Source organism: Musa acuminata, chromosome BXJ1-3, assembly GCF_036884655.1.
Source record: "Musa acuminata AAA Group cultivar baxijiao chromosome BXJ1-3, Cavendish_Baxijiao_AAA, whole genome shotgun sequence".
NCBI classification, from domain to species: domain Eukaryota; kingdom Viridiplantae; phylum Streptophyta; class Magnoliopsida; order Zingiberales; family Musaceae; genus Musa; species Musa acuminata.
This window is the reverse complement of record NC_088329.1, coordinates 40,818,999-40,835,144: the sequence shown is the minus strand read 5'-3', so window position 1 is coordinate 40,835,144 and position 16,146 is coordinate 40,818,999. Positions and strand designations below refer to the sequence as shown.

Here is a 16,146-nt window from a genome sequence, read left to right as displayed (position 1 = left end):
TGAAATTTATTTTATCTGATATATCTTGAATAAAAATGCATATATATATATATTTATTCCGATATCTCTAGAATATAAGTGTGTTGTGACAAAATGATTTGTGTTTCTTGCACATATAAATCATTTTTCCAAATATAATATTCACCATTAATTCTTTGCAAAAAAAGAGATAATATATCTTTCTTTATGGATATCATAACATATATAATTTGTTTAAGATATTAATAGATCATGTATAATTTAATGATTATTGTTATTTTATATAAAATGATATTAAATAAAAAAGAATAATATTAAAGGTTTCATTATTTGCTGGCATCTGCATTGATCTCATACCGTATGTGGCTTGGGAAATGCACGTCAACTAAATTCGCAGCAGAAGATGCATCAACACCACCACCATGCTGTTGGAGGACTTCATCGGGCTTGCCTTGCATGTCGACGAGGGCAGACGAGACGAAGAGTCGGCATTTGTCGAGAGCACACATTGATAGCCCATCACGTAGTAAAAGCATGTCATGGAGGAGAGGCCCGACACCGGGCGACGCTCACATATCCGGCCACATTTGGCTCGGGCATTTACTCGAACAGCTTGTGCGCGTCAGGGCTGCTTCGCGTAGCGCGCGAGGTTGGGGACACGATGGTCGAAGGCGGAGGCGCCGAGGGGGCAGATCACGTGAGACTCGAAGCCAGCGGAGACTGCGAACAACATAATGGGCCGGGAATCCGCCCGGTCCGGTTTGGTGCGGATAAAGCGGTCGAAATGCCCAAGAATCTCCGTCCTCCTCCAGCGGGACCCACATAAAGAAGGGCATCAGACCGCAGAATCTCGATCCAACGGCCTATATTACCGGTCACCTCGCTGTCCGCCTTCACTTTTTTTATTCTCTCTTCTGCCCTCCTCCACCAACAAGAACCCCAGAAAAGGACGGCAAATTATTTTTATTTTCGAGATTTTTCCCCTTTTTGTCTCTCGTTCGCTCCGTGCCCTTTTTCCCTCCTCCCCTTTCGTCGCCATTCGACACAACTCTCCTTTCTCTTGCTTCCTTCCCCTCTCCGCCTTCCCTCGCGGATCGATAGGACTCTCTGGATAGACGGTGAGATTTGCAGCCCCCTTCCTTAGTTTTAGGGTTTCGTATTTGGATTCTTGAAATCTTTTGCTTGATTGGAGATCGGCGTTCTGAGATCTCGTCTCGTGATTGGTTCCGTTTGGTAGGGCTTGTTAGGGATCGGATCGATTTATTTCTTTTTCTTGGATCTCGGCTGGAATCGTAGATTGATTGAGGAGGGCGATTGGAATTGGAGTTTGGGGCCACCACTTGGACGCGGCTGTTCTTATTGGAATTGTAGAGTTTGGCTGCCTTTTATTGTCCGAGAACTGCTTCTGGGAGTTGGATTTGAGTGGAAAGTTACCTTTTCTTTCACCGGCTTTTTGGTGATTTGATGCTATTTCTGGCGTTTCGAGTCATCCTCGCCTGGGATGTGTGATATCTGAGGGGTCCTCTGCGCGTGCTGTGGAGGATCCCGTTGCAGGAAGTGCCTTAAAATTAGGGATGTACTCTCTTTACTTATTTGCGTTCGTTTTGGCGAGAAAAATCGGGTAGTAGTTGTTGGTCAGAATCTTCCGACCCAATAAGAGGTGAAGTGGATAAAGTTGGTCGCTCTGCGTGGGACTATTTGGCTTAAAGGGTTTGGGCGTAATGTTTTCTCGCGGCACAGAATTCTCTCACGACCCAGCGACTGTGCTAGTGCCAACACGGTTCGTATGGCCTTATGGTGGGAGAAGGGTCTTCCTTTCCGGCTCTTTTACAGGGTCAGTTTCGAACTCTTCCATTTCTTTTCAGTCTGTTATTAGCTGCATTCATTATGATTTTATACGTTTGTTTTGTGCTTAGGGTTGTGGTGTATAGGGGGGTGGGGTGGGGGTTTATTATTTCAAGTAATAAATCTACTTTATATTGTCTATAAACAAATGGAAGTTTATCTAAACAAGAGGTACTATAATGTTATCTGTACTCAGATATCGAACAGTTATCTATTTGGTGCATGTGCCACTCCATCATGCCATTTATATGGTGTGGACATTGCTTAGAATCATGATATGTGAATGAAATAAATGTCGCATTAGTAAAACTAACCCTGAGTTTGTATTCAGAAACATTACAGACAGCCATCTTGGAGTTGCAACTGCTCCTTTACTTATAATGTGTTTGTATGTTTATATTGTACTTGCTTTGTAAAAAACTTGATTGTAAATGACATCTTCAAGGTGCCTGGGTTTTTGTTGGTATGGGAAACCAGTGTCAGGTGAAATAACAGCTCAACAAGTAATTGTCTTCTTTCTCTATCTAAGCAAGTCATATAACACATTGTGGTGGCCATTTAGTGCTTATGGTTAACTTAGTTGATTGTGTAACTATTAACTTGAGCTTACAAGTTTATAGTTGCATGCATCAGGTGGTCTGAACATTTACCTATGTCTCCTGTGGAGGGTTGTCCTACAGTGTTTCAGGTTATTTGCAGTCTGACTCCCGGGTTACATCAGGTATATCCTCTTCCTTTTTTGTGGATTGCAGCTTGTAAATTTTGCTCTCTATAGAGTCTTTTCTTTTTCACATTGTATGCCTTAGTCTGAGTTCTTTTAGTCATCAGTCCTAGGTCCTTTTTGGAATTTTTATTTGGCAATCAAAGGATGCTTATTATAATCTATGTACAATTTTTTCATAATCTAGATTTTGAACAAGTTGTACATACATTTTATCATGGGCTTCTTTATGCTTATACTTGTATCATTTCTACTTCTGTGAAGTAATTCCTGACAGAATTCATTGTTATGGGATATTTACACTTTGTCATTTTCACATGCAGTACAAATTTTATGTTGATGGTGAGTGGAGGCATGATGAGCGACAGCCTTTTGCCACAGGAAATTATGGGATAGTTAACACTATTTATATAACTAGGGAGCCTAATCCTCCGCCTGCATTACTAAGCCCTGGAACTCCTAATAGCAGAATGAGCATGGATGTAGACCCTGAAACTTTTCAGCATGTGGTGAGTGTTGTCACTGAGTTTTATTATGCATGCAATAGTTCCCAAAACCTCTATACTCTTGAACTGTCATGCGCCTTGAAGATTGAAATTATTTCTTTGTTCTTGTTTAACCTCTCCTAGGTCATTAGGTGCTTAAACGTTTGATTTTTTTCAATCTCTCTTCTTTGCTGCGGGGACTTTCTTTTCTTATCCATGATTTTATCTTCTGGCTTGAATTTAGTCTAGCACTTCTACTATTTATTACATATTATAAATGCAATCAGGATAGTATCCTAAATGGTTTACTGGTAACAGTTCAATTGTTCTTTAAATGTGGAAAATTGTTGCTACATGTGATATAACTTTATGGCTCCGAGCATTATGCTAAATTACCAAATTATTCCAGAATTATGACTCAGGGGTATCAGAGGTCTTTCTACCTGCTTTTCTATGCTGACTTCTTCTGCTCTAAAACATTTCCTGCTTTTTCTTCTTCCTTCTTGCAAATATCAACTGACCAGGGAACGAACTAGATTATTTTGGAAGGCCAAGTCCTTTTCATCGAGTATGTAACATTTTCAAGGATATGAACATTATTTTCATGAGCAAGAAGATGAATTTTATGTCACCTAACTTTCCAATAATGGTTGAGGATCCCTTATTTTGCTGCACAAGAAAATTAAGTTCCTAATATGGGACTAAACTCTAGATACCAAAAAAGATTGTACTGACAAAAGGAAAAACATATATTATGATGATTACTTAAACTAGCAGGAAATTATTTGAATTTAATACTTTATTCATGATGATTTTTTTCACCTCTGTGATGGTGTATGAAATTAATTGATGTTTAGATTGTCTGATTGGTGATTACTTCATGGTCTCTTTTACTTTAAATGCATATCATGGAGTAAGAAGCTTATAGTGCATATTCATTTTGTCATGATTTGTTTTCTATTACTTTTCTGTGCTTTTTATTTATCTTCTGACAATAGTTAATGTACTAAATTCTTTGTGTTCGTCATAATTATTCTGATTGACGCTCCCTAGACTCTACATTTGGTTCATGCACTGAGTACCCTTTTTTCTTAATGATTCTAGATAACAGTGTAACACACTTTATGCTGGTTGAGCTTAGGACTCATTAGTTTTCCAGCTGTACCTGAGTTAATTATGAAAAATGCATCAATCTGGAAGATCAGTGATTTTTATTTTACTTCTAATTATGAAATAAGCAGGGTCATGCATTTATACTCTGGATGGAAATATGTCAAATTTCTGAAGAATGTTTGCCATATTTGCTGATTGCTCCACCTGATTATCATTAATTAATTAAGCAGGGGGCAGCGTCAGATGGTACTGTTCAGGATGCTGCTCTTAGAATTTCAGAGGCAGATATAAAGATTTCCCGTCAGCGTGTTTCTACATTTTTGTCTGCACATACAGCTTATGATTTGCTTCCTGACTCTGGGAAGGTACAAATGCTTCATTTTTCTAGTAGCTTGGACTTTTAAATACGACAGTTTATTAATTTTGGTGTTGATGTCTTGACTCTAATTAATACTCGTACAAATTTTAGGTCGTTGCTCTTGATGTTAACTTGCCTGTGAAGCAGGCCTTTCACATCCTCCATGAACAGGTATTTCTTTTGATTGTTGAGCTGTCAATTATATTCCTTGAAAATTGGCACACAATACTTGGCATTCAGTTTCACAAATTTCTTTGTTGTCTTCTTATCATTATGGTTATGAAATTTAGCTGGTAGGACAGACTTTTCTCAGTTTGAAAATTTACTGTCTTTGAACCTTTTCAGTTTCACAATATCAGCGGTTAAACACTTTGAATTGGATGGTGGACCTTTTTAGTTCTTCGGTCAAAGGCTGATGCAATGTCTGGCATTATATTCTATTATAGTTTTGACCAGAATACTGAGGAACAGTTTGTTTGTGTGTTTAAAAATGAAAATATATATGTTTTTTAGTATTCAAATCATTTTGATTTATTACTTTCAAAAGCACATTTTAAGGGCACTACTATTGTCACTTATGAAACAGAATTAGAAAAGGAAGATCAATGAAACATTGAAAGGCATCATGCAGAGAAGAATGTGTTATGGTGACATGAAATCAAAGATTAACGATGCCAAGCATTCCTTGATCTTCCAGATATCTGATTGTTTAGCCAGTTTTATGTTTAGTTAAGGCTGGATTGGAAGCTAGGTTTTGACTGACTGCCAGGAACTTTAACAGATTTTGCTTCATATTTGGCCATTTGGGTGGGGAACACATTTTGGGTTGACATTAGGAAAGACAGATTTTGTCATGCACGCAGAGATTCCTATGTGTTCTCCAATCTATCTGAGGTTTTTTTAAATACCTTTACTTTTCAAATCCAAGTAGATTTAGGTTTCTCTTAAAAATACCTTTTGGGTTTTCATAAATTTTACTTCTGTTCCTCTGGCTTAAATAGGCCAGTTGAAGATGCCAAATCCTGCATAGATTGACACATTTGAATTTAGGCACATAAACACAGCTAAAATTTGGAGGTGTCCAGATCCCTTGTCCTTGAGGCTGTGGCAAATAGTGAAGGCATGATTCATCAATTCATGCATATAAGCTAACTGGTACCAAGGAAGATACTGTATAAAAATTCTTATTTATAAGATATATTACTATGATTTCCTTAAAGGTGCAATTTATTTATTTATTGTAAGGTCAAATTACAATTTCATGACAGAAGCAAACAACTACAAGACTCAAGAATTTTGAGTTTTTCTGTCTTGTTTGTGTTTTTATTTTCATTGAAATTAATAATAGCATTTGTCACATGTGATGCTGTATTTTTTTTGTTTTTCTTACGCTAATGATTTTTTTCAAGTTCTTAGGATTTTTATTTGTTATTCTGAGTAATATTTTGGAAGTTGAAATGCCAAAACTAAAACTGGAAGCCACTGAAATTGTTAACTGAATCAAACTGACTTCTTTTATCAATATTTAATTCTGCTCAAGGATTTGTGAAAGAATCATATTGTGGTTTAAATTAGTTAAGAAATAGTTTTGCATGCAAACATTCTGTTTATGGCCTGATTTCTTTTTCTGTGCTGTGGCAAAAGCCCTTTTTGTGTATATATTTTCCATATCCTTCTAATTGGGATAAAAATTTTTGGTCTAATGTTGGTGCATCTTTGATTCTGGAGACTTCTAATGATCTATATTTCAATTCTTTAAATTCCAAAAAACAGAAATGTGTTCATGTTTGCAACTATTCATTTTATATCAATCTTTTACCTCTAAGAATATTTTTTCCCTAAAATTTCTGAAATAAAATCATTTTCAGGGAGTTTCTGTGGCTCCATTATGGGACTCTATAAGGGGTCAATTTGTTGGAGTGATCAGTGCATTGGATTTTATTTTAATTCTACGTGAGGTGTGTATATGATATATCATGCTCCTGCTTATTGCAATTTAATTCTTGTTTTGAGTATTTTAGGTAATCATTATCTTTAAAGTTGGCTGTGAATCTTTGACGTACACACTTAAAACACCATCTTAGTAATTGGGTAATGAAAATGGTAGTTAGAGCCTAAAGGAAGATGTTTCTTTGAGTTTTATTATAATGTTTATTTTTTAATATTATCTGATTTAAATGATGGAAAGTTATCTATTTAGTAACCTTTATTACCTAGTTGGGCTATTTAGTCATTTTTTATATGTTAGTCTTTAATAGAAAATTTTTAAGATTATCCTTTTTTATGATAAAAGAGATTTGTTTATGCAAATTATTAACTATTATACCAACTTATGGGGTAAGAAAGAACACATGCTTTCACCTCTGCTTAACTGCTTAATCCACATTGTGCTAGGGAGGTGTTGTGTGTGGGGGGGGGTGGGGGAGGGGGGTTGGGCATTGTTGTGATGATGTAGATCAAGGGGGAGTAATAGTTCGGAGCAAGGATTGTTGTACCACTCGAAACGGTACGATTTTGGTGATGTGTCCCGGTCTGGGCATGGACCGATACGTGGACCACCTCGTTTCGAGTAGTCTGCATTAAAATAATAAAAAATAAAAAAATTGGTGGGCCCTAATATATTTCAGCGTGAATAAAAAAGCATTTTAGGGCTCTTCTTGCATACGAAGCTATGGCACTGCCTCTTCGCCGCTGTAGCGACACTACCTCTTCCCTGATTTGCCACTACGATGCTGTAGCTGCGTTGCCTCTAATGATTTAAAAAGCATTAGGCGCCAAGGTCCAAAAACGCTCGAGACGCTAGGCGCTCGCCTGAGCAAAGCGAGGCGCTAAAATATAAAAATATATAATATAATTAATAAATATAATTATTTAAAAATTTAAATAAAAATATGCTATTAAATTAAGAAAATCTAAGATACAAAATCATAATGTCACATTAACAAAAAAGTTTTAAAATTCAAAACAATAAAATTTTACATCAAAGTCATTCATCATAATCAATATCATCGTCATTTTCACACAAATCATCTTCATTGAATTCGTCTTCTTCCTCTTGTCCTTCGACTCCTTCCTCTTCGTCAAAGTATGTTTCATTCTCTATGTCTTCAACAATAGCAGGAGCTGAGCTTGATGCTTTTGTACTCATTTTTCTCTTTGTTATCTGTCTTGTATATGTTTGTAATTCTCCAGCACCTGAAGCTCTTGCTACATCTCCTCATGTCAATCTATCATCTTTAAATACATGTTCGTCTTCGGCATCTTGCAAGTTAGCACCCATTTCTCCTACCAACCACTCATTTGAATCATCAATATCTTGCAATGAGATTGAATTAATTCTATTTTGCAAATCATGACGAGCTTTTTAAGTTTGATTATACTTTATGTAAACAAGATCGTGCAATCGTTGATGTTCCAACCGATTTCTTCTCTTCGAGTGAATCTGTCATATCATATAATTTAAAAATATATTAATACATCTATCTAAATAAATAAATTAATTAAAACAAATATATTTAGTGATCTTTACATGCTAAAAAACACTCTAGTTTCGCTCATAACTCGAAGCACTTCATGTCAAGCTAAGTACTTTAATAGCAAATTGCTGTAAGTTCAGGGTGAAATTTTCAAATAGACTCCATCATTCAGCTGCAAAATTTATGTTATTATTAGCAATAACATAGTAACATAATATATATGAAATTAATTATAGTAAATTATTAATACCTGGAGATGTAGTTGTCCTGGATCGAACGACCATTGGAATTCCAAAAAGACCTTCGGCATTTTTATATAAAGATAATTCACGAATAATCTTATCTTGAACCTCAAGGTTGGGAATGAATCTTGTAACACAATGATATAATCATCCAAAATTTTTGCATCAAACCTAACAGATTTAATCTTATAAAAGAATTCAAGGTTCAAATAATATTCTGCTGCATGTAAGAGACGATGAAGTTGACAATTTCATCTTTCGTCAATGATTGTAAAATTTTCTCATATTTTTCTTCATTTTCATTAAAAGACCTTCTAATCGTCTTCTTTGCTTTATCCATAGCCTCATAAATATATCCCATTGTAGGCTTTTTTTCATTAATTCTTTGTTCCCTGTAAATTCTCTCGTCATATTCAAAGCCCCAATATGATTATAAAGAAATCCAACAACAAAAATTGCCCCTTCTAGGGTTTTCTTGATGTCTAAGATCTTCCCAATATCCTCCAACATTAAATCAATACAATGTGCTGCACATGGAGTCTAATATAAGTGTTGTCTTTTTGTTTCAAATAATTTACCTAAGACAAAGGATAACAAAAATGATAAGACTTAAGAGTTTTAACACATTTAATTGAAGATAAAATAATTAAAAAATTTAAAAGATGAATATTACCAGCTAATACATAGTTGCTTCCATTGTCGGTTATGATTTGAACGACATTTTGTTCTCAAATTTTTTCCACGAAGTTGTCAAGTAAATCATATATCTTGTCTCCAGATTTTACAAAAGATGAAGCATCTATTGACTTCACAAACATAGCCCCTAAAGAACAATTAACCATAAAATTAATTGTACTCCTGCGCCTCCTGTCAATCCAAACATCTGACATAATAGAGCAACCATGTGTTGCCCATGATTCTTTATGACCATTTAGTAAGTCATTTGTATAATTCAACTCTTTTTGCAACAATGGAACTCGCATCTCATAATAACTTAGAGGTTTTAATCTCGCACCATATCTTCCAATAGCTTCAATCATATCCTTAAAACTATCTAAACGAGTTGTACTAAGGGGAAGACTAGTTTAATAGAAGAAGCGTGCAATGTGCTTAATTGTTCTTCCTCTTATTTCTTTATCACAAGCATCACGTATATTTGTTTATCTAAATTTATATATAGATCCATATATAGATCCATAAGTCCTTTTTTAACCCTTCTTAGTACTCATAACTTCTTTTCCTTTTTCGTCGTATACTTTTTTTTCCACTTGGGTTAATACTCATAGAATAATCTTCTTCTTCATCCCTGAGATGTTCAACATTGTCTTCTGGTAAATTCCCGTAAGATTCATTCTTTTGTGTCTTCTTTTAATTCATATAACTCAGTAACTCTTCTTTTACCTCAGATGGAAACTTTTTGCAAGCTACTGCATTCTTGAAATTTCCTACTAGATGTTGTTTTGCACGAAAAATACCACCTCTAGTAGTCTTATCGCAAAATATGCAAGTCACTGCATTAGAATCTTTCGGATCCTTCATATATTTATACTTCCATGCAGGATATTTTTTTGATGCTATTGGAGACTCTATTGAGTTGCTTCGTACACTTGTCATTTATCCTGAAACCTAACAATAATTTCAAATAAATAATAATTAACAGTATTAAAATCAAAATAATATATTATTAATCTAATAAAAACAAATACATTACTGTTACTAGTATACTGTTAACATTATACTTTCGAAAGAGAAGGAAGAGGAGTGTAAGGGAAGATCGAGGGTGCAGCGACAGCGGTAAAAGTGAGCAGCAGCAGCGAGAGCGGCGACAGTGGCAGCGGGAGCGAGCAACAGCAGCGGGAGTGGCGAGCGGCGGCGAGCAGCAGTAGTGGTAGCGTGAACGCGAGTAGGGTTAGGGTTGGGCAGCGGCAGCTAATATCGATGCTTTAGTTGGTTCGATTGAACCAACTAAAGTACCGGAGACCGAACCAGACCTAAAATGCTGGTTCGGTCTCCTGGTTTAACCCAGGCGCTCGCCCGAGCCCAGGCGTCAGGCGCTTCGGGCGAGCGCCCAGGTGGCACCTCTTTGAAGCGCACCGCTTGGAAGTGAAGCGAGGCGCTCGGGCCTCGCCTTGCCCGAGCGCCCGAGCGCCTATTGAAATCACTGGTTGCCTCTTTGTCGCTTCGCTACTGCGATGCTACAACGGCATTGCCTCTTCGTCGCTTCGTTGCTGCGATGTTGTAGTGGCATTGCCTCTTCGTCGCTTCACCGATGTGATGCTGTAGCGGCATCACCTCTTCACCGCCGTGATGCTGTTGCTTTCCTTTGACGCTGCCGTTGCTCCCCAGGTATCGCCGCACTTCTCCTCCTTTTCTTTCTTCTTCTTTTTCCTTCTTCCTCTGTTCCTCTACCGGACCTTCCTCTTCAACCTCTTTTTCTTCCTCGTCGAAACATCGGTATGCATGGTGCATACTGTGTGTCGATACACCTGTACGGAGCGACATGTGCCGTGCCATCGGTTGGCCGACACACTGGGTCAGACTGGTAAGTCAAACCTTGGTTCAGAGGATGATGGCTGCTCATTGACCAAGATTCTTTTTGGTGAATACTTTGACAGAATTTGACTAATTCATTCAATTTATTCTCTAAAATCTACTTTTGTTTTCCTTGGGTTGGTCATCCCTACCACTCAGAGAATTTGCATTATATGTCTACTGGATTGAACAAAGTTTGCTTTGACAGTTGAAAGCTTGGAGATATTTGTTCTTCTTGCACAGAGTATTTAGTTTTTCCTTTTTCTCCATTATCTTGTCTCTATTGGCATATCTGTGTTTTATCATAAATGCTAAACTTTTTGTCATCTGCAGCTTGGAAATCGTGGCTCAAATCTAACAGAGGAAGAACTTGAGACACACACAATATCAGCTTGGAAAGATGGAAAGCATCAAATGTATGGGCAGTTAGATGAGCATGGGAGACAACTTCAAAGACACATAATACATGTAAGCTTTCATGTTGTTTCTGTTCATTTAGCTGTACCCCTCAAGATTGAGACTTCATTTTTCTATCTGCATCTTGAGAAAGGAAAACCCAAAGCTGAGTAGCTTGTTAGACCTATAACAGTGAGCAGTCATTGCTTTTGATTTCAAGGTTAAAGAAGTATCCTATCAAGAAATCAGTAGTTATATTTAACACAACATCAGTTTAAGGTTGTGGCCTATGGCTAACGTAAATCTGCATAATGATGATAACTTGATGATTATTTTGGTGGCTTTGAGAACCTTGTTTCCCTTTTTCATGATGTTGCTTAGTTAATGGACCTAATCGACTGAGATATAGGATAGCAGTAATTGAAACTGGATTCATGTCTTATTTTTGTTCCTGAGTTCTCACCTCTCTCTTTTATGTGGAACATATTCATCATTAACTGGGTCATATACCTTGTCTTGAAGGAGTTCTCCTAGTTATTTCTCAACCGTTTTCAATTATTTTTTTCACTTTGTTCTCATAGGAATTTTTTTTTGTGAGTGAGACCAACACCTTGGGTTACCATGTGGTAGTTTCACCGCCTTTTCCAGCTTTCAGTGAGTATTTTGGAAGTTTGTAGGTTTTCTACTAGAAAATCCTTGTTATTATGGGATGAAAATTCTTCATTTGTTTGTATGCTAGACTGAAACTTGTTGATAATGTTTAGGATGACATGTCCATTGCCCTCATGTCTAGAAAATTGAGTGCTTATGGGACACAATGGAGTGAATCCTTGCCTTGTCATTGTCAGTCTAACAAAAAACTATGCTGCCACAGCATAACATTATGACAATTTTATTATGTTTCTTATCAGCCTGAATAAGGGTACTCTTTCTGGATATTTTATTAACTTTTTTGTCCTTAATCATCTTTTTTTATAAATTGCAAAATATAGGGACTTTTGCATTGGATTTTTAAGTTCATTGCTCATCCTCTGGTACCCTCTTTGGTGTATTTATGTTTTGAACTACAGTCAAACTCATCCTGAAATGTTTACTTTTTTTTGTCCAGGCTGGTCCTTATGATTCCTTGAAAGATGTAGCTCTAAAAATTCTGCAAAATAAAGTTTCTACAGTTCCAATTGTCCATTCAATGGCTCATGATGGTTCATTTCCGCAATTGTTGCATCTTGCTTCTCTTTCTGGAATCTTACGATGTAAGCATTATTCTGTTTTGTTGTGTGTAACTTTGCACATCATCACACTTTTTTAACAGTCTAATGATGGATTATTGTGTAAGGTTTTATTAACAGTTCCACTTCTAAACTATCAGGTATTTGCAGGCACTTTAGACACTCTTCGAGTTCTTTACCAATTCTACAGCAACCGATTTGCAGAATTCCTTTGGGTACTTGGGTTCCACGAGTTGGGGATCAAAGTGGGCGTCCGATCGTTGTGTTAAAACCAAATGCATCACTTGGCTTGGTCCTTTCTTTATTGGTTCAAGGTGGACTTTTGACTTGTTCTTATCAGATTTTTGTAAAATTGTTGTCGTAAAATCTGCTCTAGTGCTTAAGCTCTAGCTTTTATCTATTAATTGCTTTTTATGTGGTCTTATTTGACTTATTCCTGTATGCTTGGTTATTTTTATTGTTGTTGTAGTTCCTTTTTTGTAATTTTTTTAAATGTTGAAGCGTTAAAGGTAAGTCTAAAATCACTGTAGTGGTGAGAGAACTAGCATTTATTGAGCAAATGATTTACATGGATGACTAGTAACTAATGCATCACTTTGCACCTCCAGTGCCTAGAATCACCTTCCCAATTTTTCACAGGTTTTAACTAAAAGCTTTATGGATACGTATATGAGTTTTGAAGTTGTTATTTCTGGCATTTGTACCTTTATATTGTCTCGGAACGTGGATCAGAAAAAGAATTCACCTTCCCATGCATTTGTACCTTTTTCATTCGTAGACTTGGCCAAAACTTCAAATTGCCAAACTTCTGAATTTTCTTACCTTTAGCAGGATATTAGGGTTAGGGTTACCATTAGTAAATGTCACCCTCATTTGACCATATGTAGGACATTGGTTGTTTTGTTCTTTGAGTTTATCTCTAGGTTTGTGCATGTGCATATGCGCATGAGAAGGAAAAAGGGTGAGATTTGGGCCATGATATTCCATTTGTCTCTCGTGGTGCTCCTTGATGTGAGGTAGATGGACAGTTAAAAGATAAATTTATGACATAATGGTGCACAGCTAGTAGCATCCAGTCATATCTGTTCACAGGTTGAATGATGTTGGTGAAATTTGTGATGCTAACCTAGACAATAAAATTGTTGAGTTTTACATGTATCATGTTCCACAGTAACTATAATCCATATCTGTGAAGCTGCATGTTAGATGAAATATTATGAGAAAACCTCATGGTTTGTGGTTGAATCCTTTGATATTTAAAGTATTTTTTTATGGAAATAACAGGGACCACATGAACTATAGTGGAAAAACATATAATTTGTGCTTTGTTAGGCGAGTAACATAACACTGGGCAAGAGTTGATTCACCACAGAGATATAGACATGATTAATGTGATTGTGCTCTTCCACTTTATTTTGCGGGGCTTTGCTGTGAAGGGCATATTTATTTAAGTCCATGTTTCTAAAAATGGAGGTCGGGAACTGACTGTCATGATGAATTTTTATCACTGGTCTCCTTTTTTGTTTATCATAGTTGTCAATGGAGGCCATGCTTATTTGGAATTCTTAGTCCATTCCCATAGTTTCTTAGAGCAAACTGTTATGCTAATTTGGCCTTTGTTAATTAGCAATGTAGCTGGGAGCTCGTTCTGGTTTTCTGCCCACATTGGTGTGGGGCCCAAAATTAGAATATTTGAAACAGATGAAAATTGATCTTGATGATTAGGTCATGTATTTTATATTTACTTTTTAGAATGTGGTTTAAAAGAACTTTGTACTTTTGTGGTTGTTGTCTACTTAAAGATGAAACATCGATTCTGCATTACGGTTAGATTGGTTGCTCTGATAAATGACCATACCGATGAATATATAGGCATGCTGTCGGTTCTTGCTTCTCAATTTGTGAATAAATGATTTTCAACTTCTGGAGTTTTGATATGTCATTTCTCTTCCTGCTGTTTTGTACTTCAAGCTTTTGACACAACTAATCTTTGATACAAAACATGTATTCTTGGCATATATTAAGCTGCTTTATACTCTGTACGTACATCATCTGCATATCAGATATCTTACAAGTTGCAGAATCGGTTTCTTACAGCTGAAGTAAGTTCAATACCTATAGTTGATGAAAATGAATCTTTGGTGGATACATATTCCAGAAGGTATAATGATTATCAGTTTTGTATTTCCAACATTCATTTATCTGTTTCTTTTTCGGTGGACTTAGGGGGTTTCCATTACTCCTATACAGTGACATCACAACTTTGGCTAAAGACACAGCTTATGCACAGATACACCTTGATGAAATGAGCATCCATCAGGTAATTATCTAGAATTCCATTCTATTAAAAAATTCCTTATGAAGATCATATTATTTTTCGATCTTATAAATAGTTTTGCAAACATACTGAATCTGATAACATTGAAATGTCAATGCTCCTCATGTCAAATTATCACTCAGGTTCTAACGATACTACATCAAAGAGTGTTAATGTATGAAATTATGATTAACCATGCGTTACCCCTTAGTAAGCTCTGCAGCTTGTGTCAGTGGTGCTGGATATATTTTTTGTTTTCTTTGGCATGAATAAGGTAAAAGCTTATCTACCTGCAAAATTTCATGCAATTGATTTTTTTATCAGATCTGGAAAACACCGATGTGTATAAAAGATTGAAAATTAGATGTTCATACATAGATACTGATGTCATCATTGGTTCTTTTGTTTAGATCTATGAGATGTGGATGAAAATTCTTGTGAGGTGTTATTCTCTAATGTTGAGTATACACAACATGGTGGTGAATCATGAGTTCCTGAGCATGAGCTACTCTTGGTTGTTAGAAGGGCCATATTCAAAACTCTCTAGATTTTGCAAGGATGTCATGTCAACTTATAAGGTGTAACTTGAGTGTCCCCACTAGAATTGAATCACCTTGTGGAATATGATACCAAAACTTTTTGTTCATTTTGATGTTCTATGGACTTGCATTATTTTATAACTACAAATGAACATAAAATGTTCTTTGCAGCAGTGCACTCAAAGATTTGTCTCTTGTTTTTCTGGACATTGAGCAGATTGAATGAATTTTCACCTGTTTTTCCTCTGCCAAAATCAGGCACTTCAACTCGGGCAGGATGCAAATTCTCCATATGGAATTTTCAATGGTCAGAGATGCCAGATGTGCCTCCGCTCCGATCCTTTACATAAAGTGATGGAGAGATTAGCAAATCCTGGTAAAATTTGTTCATTAGTGATGTTAGTTTTAATTTGTTCATTGCTGATATTAGGTTTCCTATCTGAGTATTCCATGCTGTCAGGGGTGCGACGTGTTATCATTGTTGAGGCTGGAAGCAAGCGTGTGGAGGGAATCATTTCGCTTGGTGATGTATTTAGGTTCCTGCTTGGTTAGCCCTTAAACTATCAACTTCTTACGATCAATTCCACCTGTTGTGGAGACCTCACCTTTATGGTGAAGATTGCTGTCAGCCCATCTCTTTCTTTTTCTTCTTCCCCTTCAGTGATTTATTAATTTGATAGGCCTCAGTGGTTTGAATGCTACAAGGGGTCTGTAAATGTTTAGGTTATTCAGTTTCTTCCCTTTTTTTTACTTTAACCGTCTGTCACTACTCGAAATCTCATTGTTGTCAGATACAACCATGATGTGGGCTTATAAGTGCTACCATGTTCAATTATGTGCACAGAAGTGCTACTAACAGTTGAGGCATGGAGAGAATTGATGTTGGGGTCTATCCGATCTTTTCAGTTGCATCA

General features: G+C 36.5%; 1 protein-coding gene across 2 annotated transcripts; it reads left to right on the top strand.

Moving 5' to 3' along the window:
- The first annotated feature begins 957 nt into the window (after positions 1 to 957).
- Positions 958 to 16,124, top strand: LOC135630856 (sucrose nonfermenting 4-like protein). Of its 2 annotated transcripts, XM_065138107.1 has the most exons (14): positions 958 to 1,097; positions 1,217 to 1,813; positions 2,458 to 2,545; positions 2,869 to 3,054; positions 4,371 to 4,508; positions 4,613 to 4,672; positions 6,370 to 6,459; positions 11,085 to 11,219; positions 12,256 to 12,400; positions 12,517 to 12,690; positions 14,474 to 14,537; positions 14,627 to 14,696; positions 15,491 to 15,608; positions 15,693 to 16,124. In XM_065138107.1, exons 2-14 carry the CDS (start codon positions 1,701 to 1,703, stop codon positions 15,782 to 15,784), a joined length of 1,473 nt encoding a protein of 490 aa, XP_064994179.1. In that variant the 5' UTR covers positions 958 to 1,097; positions 1,217 to 1,700; the 3' UTR covers positions 15,785 to 16,124. The 2 variants fall into 2 exon arrangements, with proteins under 2 accessions (XP_064994179.1, XP_064994187.1); XM_065138115.1 differs by having other exon boundaries at positions 968 to 1,813; positions 4,374 to 4,508.
- The last annotated feature ends 22 nt before the right edge of the window (positions 16,125 to 16,146 follow it).